This window comes from Dysidea avara, chromosome 1 (assembly GCF_963678975.1).
Source record: "Dysidea avara chromosome 1, odDysAvar1.4, whole genome shotgun sequence".
Lineage (NCBI taxonomy): Eukaryota > Metazoa > Porifera > Demospongiae > Dictyoceratida > Dysideidae > Dysidea > Dysidea avara.
This window is the reverse complement of record NC_089272.1, coordinates 431,592-447,727: the sequence shown is the minus strand read 5'-3', so window position 1 is coordinate 447,727 and position 16,136 is coordinate 431,592. Positions and strand designations below refer to the sequence as shown.

At 39.5% G+C, this 16,136-nt stretch overlaps 1 protein-coding gene across 1 annotated transcript in view; it reads right to left on the bottom strand.

Moving 5' to 3' along the window:
• The window catches only part of LOC136242659 (uncharacterized), a 44,802-nt gene that overhangs the window by 11,716 nt on the left and 16,950 nt on the right, over window positions 1–16,136 (bottom strand). The window contains exons 3-5 of the mRNA XM_066034459.1: window positions 7,329–7,775; window positions 7,057–7,272; window positions 6,959–7,007 (exon numbers count right to left, since the gene is read on the bottom strand). Of these exons, the coding sequence (XP_065890531.1) occupies window positions 6,959–7,007; window positions 7,057–7,272; window positions 7,329–7,775 (712 nt within the window). The remainder of the gene's footprint in view (window positions 1–6,958; window positions 7,008–7,056; window positions 7,273–7,328; window positions 7,776–16,136) is intronic.

Genomic DNA, 16,136 nt, shown 5'->3' with positions numbered 1-16,136 from the left:
AGAAGATTCAGAATGTGTCTAGCTATACCATGTCTGCTATTACTTGTCTTTTTACCAACAGTCAAAGTATTATGAATAAGTTTCCTGAACTACAAGCAGTTGTGTATGATCATTCTCCACTGATTATTGGAATAGCAGAGTCTTGGTGTACCAGTTCCATTGGCGATGCTGAACTCTGCTTAAATGGTTACAACCTTTTCCGTGACGATCGACCATCTGGAGTTGGCGGTGGAGTTGTGCTTTATGTACATTCTTCACTGTCAGCTATTCCATATAAAGTTTTATCTGATGTAGGTTTTGAGAATTCCTTGTGGTGTTTAGTCACACTTTCCTCCGCTGAAGTTCTCCTTGTTGGTGTCGTTTATAGAGCTCCATCTTCATCTAACATAAATAATCAAAAACTATTATCTATCATTGGTAGACTTTATGAGCTAGTCAACTTTACCCACCTTTTAATTATAGGTGACTTTAATTTTCCAACTATCAATTGGACTGAAAGCTATTGTGCTGGTAGTGATAGTTCTGCAGCATCCGCATTTTTTGACACTGTTCAAGACAGTTTTTTAGTCCAGCATGTTGCCAGTAGTACACGTCACAGACAGGGCCAACAACCTTCACTTTTGGATTTAATATTTACCATTGACCCAAACTCTATTGATGAAGTAACACATCTATCCCCTCTAGGTAGTAGTGACCATGTTTGTTTACTGTGGAAATTTAAGTGTTTTGATGATTTGCCTTCCAAAAAAAGTGTCCCTATGTACAACTACAGAAAAGGTAATTACGAGGCTATGAATGATTACTTTGGGAGTATCAACTGGTCTGAAGTTCTGTCTGGTAATGTTCATGATGATTGGCATGTGTTTAAGGTGACAGTTCAAGATGCCATAGCTAAATACATCCCGACTTCCATTCCTAAGAATAATAAACCTACTCCTTGGTGGTCCAAAAACCTCTCTAAAGCCATTAAAGCTAAGCAACTTTCCTTTACCAAATATAAACATTCCAAATCAAGATCTGATTATGCCACCTATGCAGCAAAACGCAATGATGTCAAATGTAAGATACGATCCGCTAGAAATTCTTATGAACGGTCCCTGTTAGACAAGCTACGTTCTAATCCAAAAGCACTGTACAGTTACATTAAGTCTAAACAGAAGATTAGACCTAGTATTGGCCCATTGATAAAGAGTGATGGTTCTCTCACTGCTGATGATCAGGAGGTGACTGAAACCCTAAACCAATTCTTTGAGTCAACATTTACCAAAGAAAATTTATCTAGTATGCCTGTTCCCTCCTTTGTGTCTGAAGATAGTATTTGTGATATTGACATAACAGAGTCAACAGTTCTTCAGAAGCTACTTGAGCTCAAGGTTAACAAAGCTCCTGGCCCAGATGGTATACATTCTTACGTCTTAAAAGCTTGTGCTAACACACTTTATGTACCTTTAACCATTCTGTATTCTCAATCCTTATCTAGTGGTGTCCTCCCTGATGAGTGGAAACAGGCACATGTTGTTCCAGTTTTTAAAAAGGGTCAAAGAAACCAAGCTTCCAACTACAGGCCAATTAGTTTGACATCTTTAGTTGTTAAGATCCTGGAATCTCTTTTACGTTCTGAATTGGTAACCTTTCTTGATGGGCAAGGCATACTTAATGGTGAGTAACACGGTTTTGTTAACAGGAAGTCCTGTTTTACTAACTTGTTATCAACTTTTGAAGAGTGGACTTCTGCTTTGGGTCAAGGATTTGGCATTGATGTCATATTTCTAGACTACAGTAAGGCATTTGATTCTGTACCTCATCATAGATTGATCTCCAAGTTGGAAGCATTTGGTGTTCGTGGTAATTTGTCTTTGTGGCTATCAAACTTTCTTTCCAACCGCTTCCAGAGAGTTGTGTTGAATGGTCACTTATCGTCTTGGGCTCAGGTGGTGAGTGGAGTCCCCCAGGGGTCTGTTTTAGGGCCCTTGTTGTTTACATTATATGTTAATGACATCCCAGACCTTATTGAAAGTGATGTAAGAATGTTTGCTGATGATACAAAAATTTATTCTGTTATTCAGAGCTTTGACGATCACCTTAGGTTGCAAAGTGATGTTGACCGATTGTTGCAGTGGTCTCACACATGGTTGCTTCGGTTCAATATAGCTAAATGTAAGCTGATGCGGATTGGTAACTGTGCTCCGTTCACCTACTCTATGCTGGACAGTTCCACCAACTTACCCTTTGAAATCACAGAAGTGCAAGAAGAAAAAGATCTTGGTATTTGGTGCGCTGAAGACTTGAAACCATCTCTACAGTGTCGTAAGGCTGCAGCAAAAGCTATGCAAGTTCTTGGTTTGCTAAGAAGGTCCTTCAAACTTTTTTCTGTTGACTTGTTGACTTTTTTGTACAAAATGTATGTCAGACCTCACTTGGAGTATTGCATCCAGGTCTGGAGCCCTTACTTGGCGAAAGATATTGATCTCCTAGAGAAAGTACAGAGACGTGCCACCAAGTTATTACCTAGTTTATTTGATTTACCATACGAAACTCGTCTAGAGAGACTTGGTTTATATTCACTGTATTGTAGACGTCAAAGGGGAGATCTAATTGAGACCTACAAGATATTGAATGGTTACTATGACATCAACCCTACCTCATTTTTCACTTTGAGTAATACGGATACCACCAGAGGTCACCACCGTAAACTCTTTAAATTTCGATCTCGGCTGCTAGTGAGGCATAATTTTTTCACCAACAGAATAGTTAATTTGTGGAATTCTCTTCCAGCAGATGTTATTTCTGCACCAACCGTGGCATTGTTTAAGAAGAATCTTGATGATTTATGGAGAACAACAAGATATGGGCACTCTCAAAGGCCTGTGGCCTAGCTTGACAGTCTTGTACTGCCAAGCAATTTTTGCCCATTAATAATAATAATAATAATAATATGGTAGGGTCCGCAATGAAAAAATCGATAATCACGAAATTACTCCCCTACTATTTCAACCTGTAGGGAATATCAAAGTATTTTTCTACGTACCAATAAAACGTATTTATCTTTCTCCATACAACTGGAATCGCGATTGTTTTGTGTGGGAAATTGTGAAAAATTGCGCGCTCTCCAGATGAAGCATGGGTTCCTTCCCATACTTGGCATATATAGTATATACCTGATTATAACCCACAGCAGAAATAAATTGATTTGCTACTGTGGACAGGGGCGGATCCAGGGGGGGGGGGGGGTTTGGGTGCTGAAGCCCCCCCCCCCTTCATATTTAGGCTTTACTTGATCAATATGCTGAGTATTATAATGAAAATTTTGTCTTAGCATAATTATATGACCACTAATAATACAAATACTCATAAAACCACCTTATAAACATCTTTCCAAGGTATTATCAGTGGATTTATGCTAAAGTTTATGCAACAAGGACCCGGATCAGCATTGGAGGTGTACAAGATCGAGATACTCTAATAGAGCAGTCAGCTAACTACTCTAATAGAAAATTCACTGGAAACATGTAGTTGGTTCTGTTATGGAATTTTTCCAAATCTGCCTGCACCTATGCATACAATGAAATGCATTGGTCTGTTTAAAGGGCTTCATTCATCTACTTGTGTAGTTAATATGTATGGCAATACTTAATTCAGGTACACCATTTCCATTGAAAATGCTCTCAGATTCAATCTTGTATTGTTCAAATTTCAAAATTTTCCACTCTCAACATTATTATTCTAACATGCACCTATTCAGTGTTGTGCAATTGTGCATTATGTACTTGGTTGTCTGTACCTACCCAAACTTTTCCATTAACAAAATGCTTCAGAGAGCCATACCTATAATCTAAAGGCAGTATATAAAATATCTACAGGCAGAAAATATTATGAATTTTATGTGGAAATGTCTCCAAATTGCAGTATTTTAGCATCTATTTTTCAAAATTTTCCTGGGGGGGCATGCCCCCAGACCCCCCTCTACCCAAGAGATTAGTACTTTGAGTTAGCCCCCCCTTTTATAAATCCTAGATCCGCCCCTGGTGGATTTGGTACGGAGCTACTCTTTGCCGAAAATCGGCCAAAAATCACATATTTTGGGATTCGGAGCAACCCAGCAATCAACAAAAGGAAAGCCCACAAACCTTCACTATATAGCAATATAGTTTGGTTATCACTTTATGCACAGCGCAAGTTTCATATGGATCTGAGCTTTCCTTTCATCAAACTAAGTGGCATGAAATTTTTTTTGTGTTTCTGAGACTAAAATGGGAGGCGTGGCTGCAATAACTCCAAGTTTTAGTTTCTCCAGCAAGTGATTTAGGTTTCAATATTATGTTGTGACCACCTAATGGTATTAGTTTCCAACCAGAAATGGATCACGTGATTATGGATTAGTTTTTCGTGCGCATTATAGCTATACATAGTTAGCTATGTAGTAGTATAATCCAAGCAAATTTCACTAGTGTTTTATTAACATTTGACTGTGACACCACTGACGAAGCTACTAGAGTTAGGCATAGTAAAACTTGGGTCCTATCAAAAATGGCAGGGTTGTTTGCATGTAAGATTGAGATACTCTAATAGAACAGTCATATAAACAGTCAAGGTATTTTAACAGATTTGAAGCAGACAGCTGACAAAGAGTATTGCATTATATATTTTTAGAACCAACAAAAATAATTTACATCAGTGGTATATAAATTTAGCTAGTTTGTACTTAATTTCTTCTTAAACATAAGGGAGGTATGTCTTCAATCTTATTTTTTACAGCTGCAGGCAGTTACTCTGTGCTTTAATGTATTATATGAGCCTTTAACATACAAGAGATTTTAGGTTGTTCACCATATATCTGACAGAAGGGTATTACTTATTTTTGGCTTTATCGTGAGAAATACTATGCTAGTCTCGCATGCCAGACGGTTTGTGTGGGGGCGGCAAATAAACCGTCTGGTTACTGTTGCACACACTTTCTGTGAACTCACTGGGATGCAATTAGATTACATCACGGTATTGTTGTGCGCCAAGGATGATGTAATAATCGTTCCAATCACCTCTGTGAGAAGACTAGGACGATAATTGTACTGGTAATGTCCTGATGACGTATTCGAAACATTGCTGAACGTCTCCCTCGACAATTCCGCCGTTTCACAAATCTAAAGTGAACTATAATCGTTCTTATAGTACTAGGGAAAAAAAGATCCTAAGCCCATGGCATAGTTAAACTTTCGAAAAAGTGATCTGTAGCAGATATTCAGTTCTTTATTAAATTTGAATAATTAGTGTTTGTTTCGTCACAGAGTCCGCGAAGTGATCTGATTGGCTCTGCCAACATTCCGGCAGTAGTCCCGGGATATGTGCAATAGTGACCAGATGGTTTATTTAGCGCCCCCACACAAACCATCTGGCACGCGAGACTAATACCATGCAAGGCCTGTTGGATAACTGTTATACCAACAGCCACAATGTACTGAGTGCTCTATGATATATGTATAACATGCACGTTGTAGAGCTGTCTATGCACGTGTATAGCCATTCCTGAATTTATGTGAGGTTTATAAATCATTGAAGAAAATCACATGTACTTTAGAAATCACATTGTAAGTCACGTTTTAAGGTAATAGATCCATAGTGGAAAGACATAGGCCATTGAAACTGCATGTTATACTGAGTAACATAAGTCTTAACTTATGACTCATTATAAAAAAGATATCTATAGTAAATGTCTACATCTCACACATGCAATGTGTTACCAAATATATACCATACACAGTCTATAGCTCAACATAAAATTGCATGCACATCCTACAAGCAAAACAGAAATTTAAAAGCTTGCAAAATTATATAGTTATGCATTTGTACCATTAAAATTATAATTACATATTGTGTTGTATTGTATTTATTACTGTGCAGAGCCTCCACCAGGGGGTATAAGGCACAGGAAAATTGTAACTTTGCACAATGGGTTGATATTTGTACCATTAAAATTTGACAGCCAGTGTGTGATGAATTTTTACTTAGCAGTATATGCTAGAAGGACCCATACACATCATTACAAGTATTGAATGTACAAAACTTACAGTTACAGTTTAGTATGAAGGTATAGCTAATTTTAAAAAAAAGTGTGTGTTGTGCCATTTAGTAGTGCAAGGTGGCCAATTCATACCGGTATTTATTGTTGAAATTCCCCTGCAACCATATGGATTATACCACTACATAGCTAACTATGTATAGCTATAATGCACACGGAAAACCAATCCATAATCACGTGGTCCATTTCTGGTTGGAAACTAATACCATTAGGTGGTCACAACATAATATTGAAACCTAAATCACTTGCTGGAGAAACTAAAACTTGGAGTTATTGCAGCCACGCCTCCCATTTTAGTCTCAGACGCACAGGAAGAAATTTCATGCCGCTTAGTTTGATGGAAGGAAAGCTCAGATCCATATGAAACTTGCGCTGTGCATGAAGTGATAACCAAACTATATTGCTGTATAGTGAAGGTTTGTGGGCTTTCCTTTTGTTGATTGCTGGGTTGCTCCGAATCCAAAAATATGTGATTTTTGGCCGATTTTCGGCAAAGAGTAGCTCCGTACCAAATCCACAGTAGCAAATCGTTTTATTTCTGCTGTGGGTTATAATCAGGTATAGACCTGGACTATATATGCCAAGTATGGGAAGGAACCCATGCTTCATCCGGAGAGCGCGCAATTTTTCGCAATTTCCCACACAAAGCAATCACGATTCCAGTCGTATGGAGAAAGATAAATAAGCTTTATTGGTACATACAAAAATACTTTGATATGCCCTATTAAGGTTGAAATAGCAGGGGAGTAATTTCATGATTATTGATTTTTTTCATTGCGGACCCTATATATGGTAAATGTAACACATTATTTTACTTTGATCATCCTATGGCCACACAAAGTTATTTATATATGAGATGAAACAAGGCAAATGCATACTACATACCTCAGTTTAATTGGTGTTGGAGTTTCATTTGTGTTTGGTGTCTTATACACTATAAACAAAAGTGCAGATAATCAGTTTAAATACAAATATTTACTCACCAAAGAAATTAACTATTCGTTGTTGCAATGTTTCATATCTTTCCATAGGAGGGTCAGTAACAATGAGAGTTTGAGCAATACAAGTGAAAGCGATGAAATCTGTATGGCTACGCCACACAGTAATATTTGGTTTTGGTTCTCCATCAGCTTTGCAGTTAATCTCTTCATCATCGTGTAGAATTTGGCCTTCACGAGGATATGTAATGTAAGGTGGAACTACAGTGTACATTAATTAAAAATAGATGATTAGCTTTGAACCAAAGATAACTGACCTTGTTTATCAAAGTAGTACAAATGAGATCCATAGAAATCTGAGCCTATAACTAATTTCCCCTTCTTTGTGTTATAAACTTTGATTTGAAACTTGTAATAAGTAAAATTTTTTGATTCGGATAATAAGAAATAAGTTTTGTTTCTGTTGCAATCTTCATGTGATATTAAAACATTGATCGGTGTTTGAGAATCATTCTGAACAAAAGATTGATTCCATACTAGGCTATACAAATCCACAATTTCATTGTAGGTCCATGTGAAAACTTCCAGTGTCCATGTATATCTGTGCTTACAAAAGTCTGTTTGTTTTTTACGTTGTCTTTTTTCCCAACTTATCAGAATGGCATTTTTAACAAGTTTAGCAGAAATGTTTAACTGAATACGATAGTCCAAATTTCCTCCATCAGAAGGAGGCAGCTCAGATGGACGGTCAGATGGTCGTGAATCTAACAAAATGCACTTATACATGTACATACATGTAGATACCATGCAAGAGTGGCTTTATCACTCATAACTATAATTATTTCAAACTTGATTATATACAAAATCAATATTAATGTTGATACATGTTCAAGAATGCATATATGCTCCCATTTTATAACAGTTAGGGTATGTCATGTTTCACGGATTGTTTGCCCTTTAGTAGTGCCGGCAGGTCAAAAAATAAATAAAAATGTAAATCATTTCAGCTGATTTACTGGATTTTATATGACTGCTCTATTAGAGTATCTTGATCTTGACAGGTGCAAAAGATAAAGTCCTTCTGAAATAAAGTGATGGAGCTCCATTTCCTTCCCCTTTGCTACTACTGTACACCTGTTTCTGCTTGCACAATAATATTAACGAGTTATTAACAATCTTTTTAAGATATCACATGATTTAAATTTATTTTGCGTTTGCCAAACATTGACCCACCACATCCATGAAATATAAGATTAATTTATCATGGCCTTACATGCAGTTACATGTCACTCTAACCTAATAAGTGAAAAAAATGAACTTCAGAGCTAGAGGCTAACATTGTTAGTCGGTGTAGCTGAATTGAACATATTGAACCTTTTATAAAATAACCACCACAGTTGCTTCAAATAATGCATTTGTTCAGAGGAAGATACTAATTTGAATACCTGTGTATACAACAGTATACACACCAGTATCATGACTACTGCATCACCAGCTAGCTAGTATTTGTCACCTCAGAAAGCATAAACCTTGCTAAAATGATGTACTGATTGAACAGTTACTAACTCTAATAAAACAGTCAACCTCAGCTCCATAATTTGAAGTATTCATTGCATTATTTGTTTGTTTGACAGAAACTTTGATGTAAGTGAGGGGATTAATACTAGGAAAGTTGTCCTTTTCAAGTCGTGTTTAAGACTGCAAATGTTCAATTTCCATATGACTGATGTTTAACATAAGGAATAAGTGAAGTGTATTGAATCTTCATGTGCCATAGCATTGCAGCACAGTAGTTCTTAGTTCAAGATGGAGTTCATGGAGTATGTAAGTGAAGTAAGCAGTTGAGCTGATTGCAACAGATATAGAAAGTGAGACTTGTGTTGATGTAGCTTCTGTATTACTTGTAAGCTTAAGTTTTATGGTGTCGTGATTTCTACCTGAAAAGCCAGTTGTCGATGCATAATAAAAAATAAAAAATAGAAGAAAAATTTAGGAATTTTAAATTTGAATACGGACCACAGTAATAAAAGCAGAGAAACAAGGAAGGTTGCACATACCTGTAACCATACTAGTGCAAATTTAATCTCTATTGTCATGACCAAAGTAGAAATCAAATCTGCACTAGTATGGTTACAGGTATGGGCAACCTCCCTTGTTTCTCTGCATTTATTTCTGTGGTCTCTACTCAAATTTAAAATATCTAAATTTACTTCTATCTGTTTGCTTACTTTTTTAGTTTCATGATCTAAGACTAATGAACTCATGAATACCACATTAAAGAAAGAAGCCATAACAATGCGCACCCTATTATTTTTATTATTATTATTACTGAAGTTGAGAAAAGGAGGAAGTATGGTGCTACTTGTCTGGCGCGTCATGCCAGTTTCACGCCTCTGTGCTTTTCTGTAGATGGTTTATTTGGTTCAGAGGCTGATTATTCAGGCTTGCAGATTCTCTATCAGTTAAATGGGAAAGAATTATAGTGTTGTGATGGGATATGTAAGGGCACGGTTATCATTTGCAATTATTCGAGCAGTCTTATTATGTGTGCGTGGATCACGAACGAAATGGAGATCACTAAGTTTGGCAGATGGAGTGGCTATTGATGAGACATCTTATTGACAGTTGTGACAAATATATATTTTTTGTTTAATTGTCATATTTACTGTTGTTTCATTGTGTGTATGCTTTAATGTATTTTATTAAATTGATAATAATAATAATTATTATTATTATTACTATCTATCAAACAATGTCACCATTTCACTTTGTTTTCATCTATTTTCTTCCCATTAAATAACATTACATACATTAACAATATGAGAACTACCTCTGCAATGAGTTCACTCAGTTTAAATGTGTCCAAAATTACAGATGATTTCTGTTGCAATTTATGCTAACATGATGGGTCAGCAATAGAAGCCATTCACACACTACCAAAAATCAAAACATTTACACTCGTGTAACAGACCTATTAAATTATTTATCTTTGTATTATAAACACCTTTTGTATAAGCTATTTACATAGTTAAGTATTAATTGGTCCTTGTACTTTTGTGTCAGTCTTGTTGTGAATGATATATGAGTGGTAGCTTGAATAGTGCTCGTAACCTGCTTTGTTACACTGGCGTAGTCGGCAGGATCAGCCGGGGCCACGCCAGAAGACTAGTGCCTAGACTGACCCACGACGTTTCATCTGAACCCGAAGTGAAAAAGCTGTGGTACCGTGGCATATCAACTCCTTACGTTGAACGGTACCCCGGAAGGTCGAGTCTCGTACTGTAGTGGCCTGTTGTTTTTGTTGTTTGTTACAGTTCATGTCACGGCCGAGCGATGAACCACCAGACTGATCAGGTGTCGGACGATCAGGACAGTACTCAGCCAATGGGAAGGCCAGTTATCCTTCCTGAAGTGTTTAGCGGGGAGGAGGACTTCTGCGAGTGGATCCAGCACTTTGAAAGTGTGGCAGTTGTCAACAGGTGGGACGACATTACAAAATTGCAATGGTTGCACGTGCGAGTAACCGGAAAGGCACGTGTGGCGCTAAGCAGAGCTAAGAGTGAGTCTTACAAACAGGCCAGAGAAGCCCTTCAGGAGCGTTTCGAGCCCAGTAGTAAAACAGAACTTTACAAGAATGAACTGCGGCATAGTACGAAACGAGGAACTGAAAGTTGGGGTGATTTCGCGGACAGACTCGGTGTTTTAACAGACAAGGCATATCCAGAGCTTCAAGAGGAAGCCAGAGAATACATAGCACTGAGTTGTTACTTTGATCAACTGGAAGATTTTCTTTCTTCTCGAATGGACAAAGTAGCTTTAACTTAGGAGAAACTTTCTCTGTTAGATGACCCTCAGGTAGAGCTCCATCTTTTACGTAGTTGCCTCAGTAGTTGTAAAATCCTTCGCACTGTGCCTTTCACCATCCTGAAACCCTTTCTTCTTCAATTTGATCATAATCTTCATTCCTGCCTTGGTAGGATTATGCAGTGCAGTCTTTTCGATACTTCTTGGAGACAGGCATCTTTGCCTTTTCGATTAGGAGGCCTGGGGTTACGTGAATCTGTTTTTTTTTGCTTCACCTGCATTTTTGGGTTCATGTAACAGTGTTCGTGAATTAGCCTCCACCCTTCTTTCTGTTGATATTAATCAGCTCAGTTTCCCTAATGAGGAGGATGCTGCCACCTTACTTTCTGAATCGGGTATTTCCAGTGGTCATTTGCTTTTCTCAGCCTCTCAGAAGGACCTGCAAGCTACATTAGACAAACATTTATTTGATGACTTATTTGCATCCTTTGGCATTCGCGATCAAGCTCGTTTGACTGCTTTGTCACACCCTTCTGGCACAAGTAGTGGCTGGCTCAAAGCTATTCCTCGAGTCAGTCTGGGTTTGGCTATCCCTGGGCCTGAATTTGTTATTGGATTACGTATATGGTTGGGTGTTTCTTTGTTTCCACTCTCTCCTTTGTGTATCTGTCTTTCTACCATCGATAACTATGGTGACCATCTGTTAGGTTGCTCTCGAGGCCCAATGAGAATACGTCGTCATGATGCTCTGCTAAACATCATTTATAATGCCCTTTCACAGGATCACCCCGGGGTTCTTAGGGAACAGAGAGCTTCTTATGATGATGGGTTGCGCCCTGGCGATGTTTTTCATCCTGACTTCCAGCATGGTCGTCCAGCTTACTTCGATGTCTCCATACGCTGCACCACTCAGCCTCCTGTGCTTCATGTGCTGGGGTGGCTGCTGCTGCTGGAGAGGTTGCCAAGGATGAGAAGCATTTGGCAGCTGTGGAGAAGGTGGGGTCAGATTTCATTCCATTAGTTGTGGAAACATTTGGAGTTTGGACACCTTTTGCTCTAAAAACTTTACAGAATATAGCTGACCGTACCACTCCTCGCAGCGGTGTCCCTCGGAAAGTTGCTAGAAAGAATTTACTACAACTGTCTGTGCAACTGTGGTCCAACAATACTAAGATGATCTTGAGGTACTAGGCCCTTCAGGGCTCGGATGATGATAATCCCCTTTTTCCCTAGTAATAGTTTTCCCCCTGTAGTTTATGTAGTTGTAATAGTTGTGTGTAATTGTAATCTGTGCTCATTAAGTTTCAAAAAAAACAAAAAAACAAAAAAAACTGGAAGATCCCACAGTGTGAGACAACGCTGCCCGAAGACCATGTCAGAAGCCGTCTCGAGTACCATAGAGCTTGAGTCGTACGTGCTCGGAGCAGCGGCCATACAAGCCAAGCATCAAGGGTCACAGGAATGTACACTTACCTCCACACAGCCTAATCTAGAAGCAATTGTAAATACATTAATGGAAAAGCTCAAGAAACTGGAAGATGAGATAAATGAGAGACAAGTAACAACTAAAATGAGGAAACAGTACCACCAGCAAAGACAGAAGAGGAGGAAACATCGAGCAATAATTTGTTACAAGTGTGAGCAGCCAGGACATTATGCTAGTGGATGTGCTAATATCCCACCTACAACGTGTGGAGAAGTGTCCTTACCCATGAGTCAGGTATGTAACAGTAATTGTGCCTCACCTGATAATGACATGTGCACAATTGCTATAAATAGTGTATCAAAATATACTGTGTGTGCACGTGTATTCAGTAATGAGGTATCATTCCTGGTAGACACTGGGGCAGCTGTATCGCTTGTATCTAGTGAGGTATGGGAACACATTAAGCCACCCACCGCCCCAAGAATGAACCCAGTTGGCTTGCGCCTGGTTGGTGTTGATGGTGCACCTTTGCAGATTCAAGGATCGGTAACTATTGAGCTAGAAATCTCAGGGAAAACATTTAAACAAGAAATAATTGCTGTTAATACCCTAACATCAGAAGGAATCCTTGGATTGAATTTCTTGGAGGCTAATGATTGTGTCTTAGACCTGGCACGAGGGGAACTTTGTTCTGGTGGGACCCGAATATCTCTGAATGCAAAGCAGCTACCAGAGAATAGCACAAGGCATGTAGAGGTTGTCATACCAGAAACACTGACCATCGCTGCCGCCAGTGAAATTGAGGTTATGGGAACGATGCCCCTGAACTGTGAAGGGACTTGGATGGTGGAGGACAAGCCAGTTAAGAAACAGCTAGTTCTCATAGCAAGAGCCATTGTGGTACCTCAAAATGGGCTTGTACCACTCTGGATAATTAACCTAGACTATAAGCCAACTACCATTTACAAGGGAACCAAAGTGGCAAGTGCAGAGGCTATCAGTAATATAGAGGAGATATTATCAGTAGGCAAAACTAATGATTCTGCTTGTACTGACCAGGAATGGAAGAAAGTGGTGAATGATGTACTCAGCACAATGCCAGATACTTTTTCAGACCACCAGCTCACTCAGTTTAGTGCTCTGCTTTCTTCTTATGCACACATATTTGCTTATAAGTCTGGTGACCTTGGCCGAACGAATCTGTTGAATCATCGGATTGATCGAAACCAATGGAAACCCTATCCGTCAAGCAGTAAGGAGAGTTCCTCTGCCCCAAAGAGATGAAATTAGGAGACTTTTAACCGAAATGCAAGAAAAAAACATCATTGCCCCATCAAAAAGCCCTTGGGCATCCCCTATTGTTCTTGTACCAAAGAAGGACGGTTCTCTTCGCTTTTGTGTAGATTACCGCAAGGTGAATGAAATAACTCACAAGGATGCTTATCCCATACCCAGGATTGATGACACTCTGGATACCCTGGCAGGATCGATGTGCTTTTCCACATTAGACTTGAAGAGTGGGTACTGGCAGGTGGAAGTTGACCCACAGCACAGAGAAAAGACAGCGTTTTGCACACACGAGGGCCTGTTCCAGTTTAATGTTATGCCGTTTGGACTATGCAACACTCCTGCAACTTTCCAATGGCTTATGGATATGGTACTGTCGGGCCTCCAATGGAGTAGTTGCATAGTCTACATTGATGACATAATTGTGGTGGGCAGGAGTTTTGATGAGCACCTTTGCAATTTGAAACAAGTGTTTGAGCGTATAAATAAGGCAGGGCTAAAGTTACATCCAAATAAATGTTGGTTTCTACAACCTAAGGTTCAATTTCTAGGACATGTTGTGTCTACAGAGGGCATTATGCCGGACCCATCCAAGGCTGATCAGGCAAAAGAGTGGCCGGTACCAACATCAGTGAAAGAAACTCAACAGTTTTTAGGACTGGCTAGTTATTATAGACGGTTTATTAAGGGTTTTGCTTCCATAGCCTCACCACTTCATAAACTTACCGAGCGACAGTCACAATCTAGGTTTCAGTGGACAAGCCAATGTCAGGAGGCATTTGATTGTTTAAAGAGCCGTCTGGTGTCATCTCCTGTCCTTGCTTTTCCTGACTGGTCCCAGCCCTTTCTCCTGGATACTGATGCCAGTGATACAGGAATCGGCGCCGTCTTATCACAGGTCCAGAAGGGAAAGGAGTGTGTCATAGCATATGCCAGTAGAAGCCTGACAAAATCAGAACGAAACTATTGTGTAACAAGAAGAGAGCTATTGGCAGTGGTCACATTTTTGCAGCACTTTCGTCCTTACCTCCTTGGAGCACCCTTTACAATAAGAACAGACCATGGTGCACATTCTTGGATACATAAGTTCAAGGAATCAAAGGGTCAGATTGCCCGGTGGGTGCAGAAGTTGCAAGAATATGAGTTCACAATTATTCATCGCCCTGGTATCCGTCACAAGAATGCTGATGCAATGTCACGTATACCATGCAAGCAGTGTGGGATTATCCCAGCAGATGAAGCTCTAGCTCTGGCAGCAGTGACGACTCCAAATGTATCATCACTGGGTGAATATTCCCCCGAGGAATTGCGAGCTACTCAGTTGAATGACCCTGGAATTAGTCTAGTTCTGACTGCTAAAGAATCTAACAATCGTCCTGATACTCAACCAACAAACAGCGCAGGTGACAGTCGACTCTGGCAGCTATGGGAACAACTGACTGTTATTAATGGACTGCTATACAGAATGTTTAAAGAACCAAACAAAGATCAGCACTGGTTCCAGTTAGTAGTTCCCCAAGAACATCGTCCCAGAACTTTGGCAGCATTGCATGAAGGTGTAGCAGGGGGCCACCTAGGACAGGAGAAAACCTTTAGCAGAGTCAAGGAACGTTTTTACTGGCCTGGGTATTGGAGTGATACCTGCAATTGGTGCCAAACCTGTGCCAGTTGTGCAACTAGAAAGTCTACTACTACCCCAAGAAGAGCACCGCTGGGAAACATAGCAGCTAGTCATCCTGGGCAGATAATGGCCATGGACATTGTGGGACCATTTCCAGAGAGTGAGAATAGAAACTCACATATATTAGTTGTCGCAGATTTATTCACTAGGTGGATGGAAGCTTTCCCCATTCCAAATCAAGAAGCTCATACAGTTGCAGATAAATTAGTAGATGGAGTTTTTATGCACTTTGGTGTTCCTAGTCAACTTCACTCAGACCAGGGTCCACAATTTGAGAGTAAGCTGATGTCAGAAGTATGCACCTTGTTAGGCATCCAGAAGAGCAGGACTACACCGTATCATCTGCAATGTGACAGTATGGTGGAGCGATTTAACAGGACATTACTGAGTATGCTAGCCACTCATTGCAAGGCTAACCCCTGGGACTGGGAGAAACATCTGCAAAAAGTGTGCTTTGCATACAACTCTAGCGTTCATGCGTCAACTGATTATTTACCATTCTACTTAATGCATGGTCGTCAACCAGTGTTACCTGTTGATGTTCAGTATGGTATTACACAACCTCACAATTCCACATCACTGACTGAGTATGCAACTAAGCTAGATCAGCGATTGTTATCTGCTTTTGAGCTTGCCAGTAAGACTTCTGGAGTACACCACGAAAAACAAAAACAATATTATGACAAAACAACACATGGTGATTCATATGCTGTAGGTGACTTGGTCTGAGTATTGAATCCAAAGGTGCCAAGAAACAGCAGTAAGAAGCTATTTCATCCTTGGCATGGACCTTTTAGAGTTGTTAAAAAATTATCTGAATGTACATACAGGATACAAAGACAGGAAAGTAGAAGACAAAGACAGGTGGTCCATTTTAACAGACTAAAGCCATGCCGAAAAGATACTAGATTAGACAGTAGTACACGG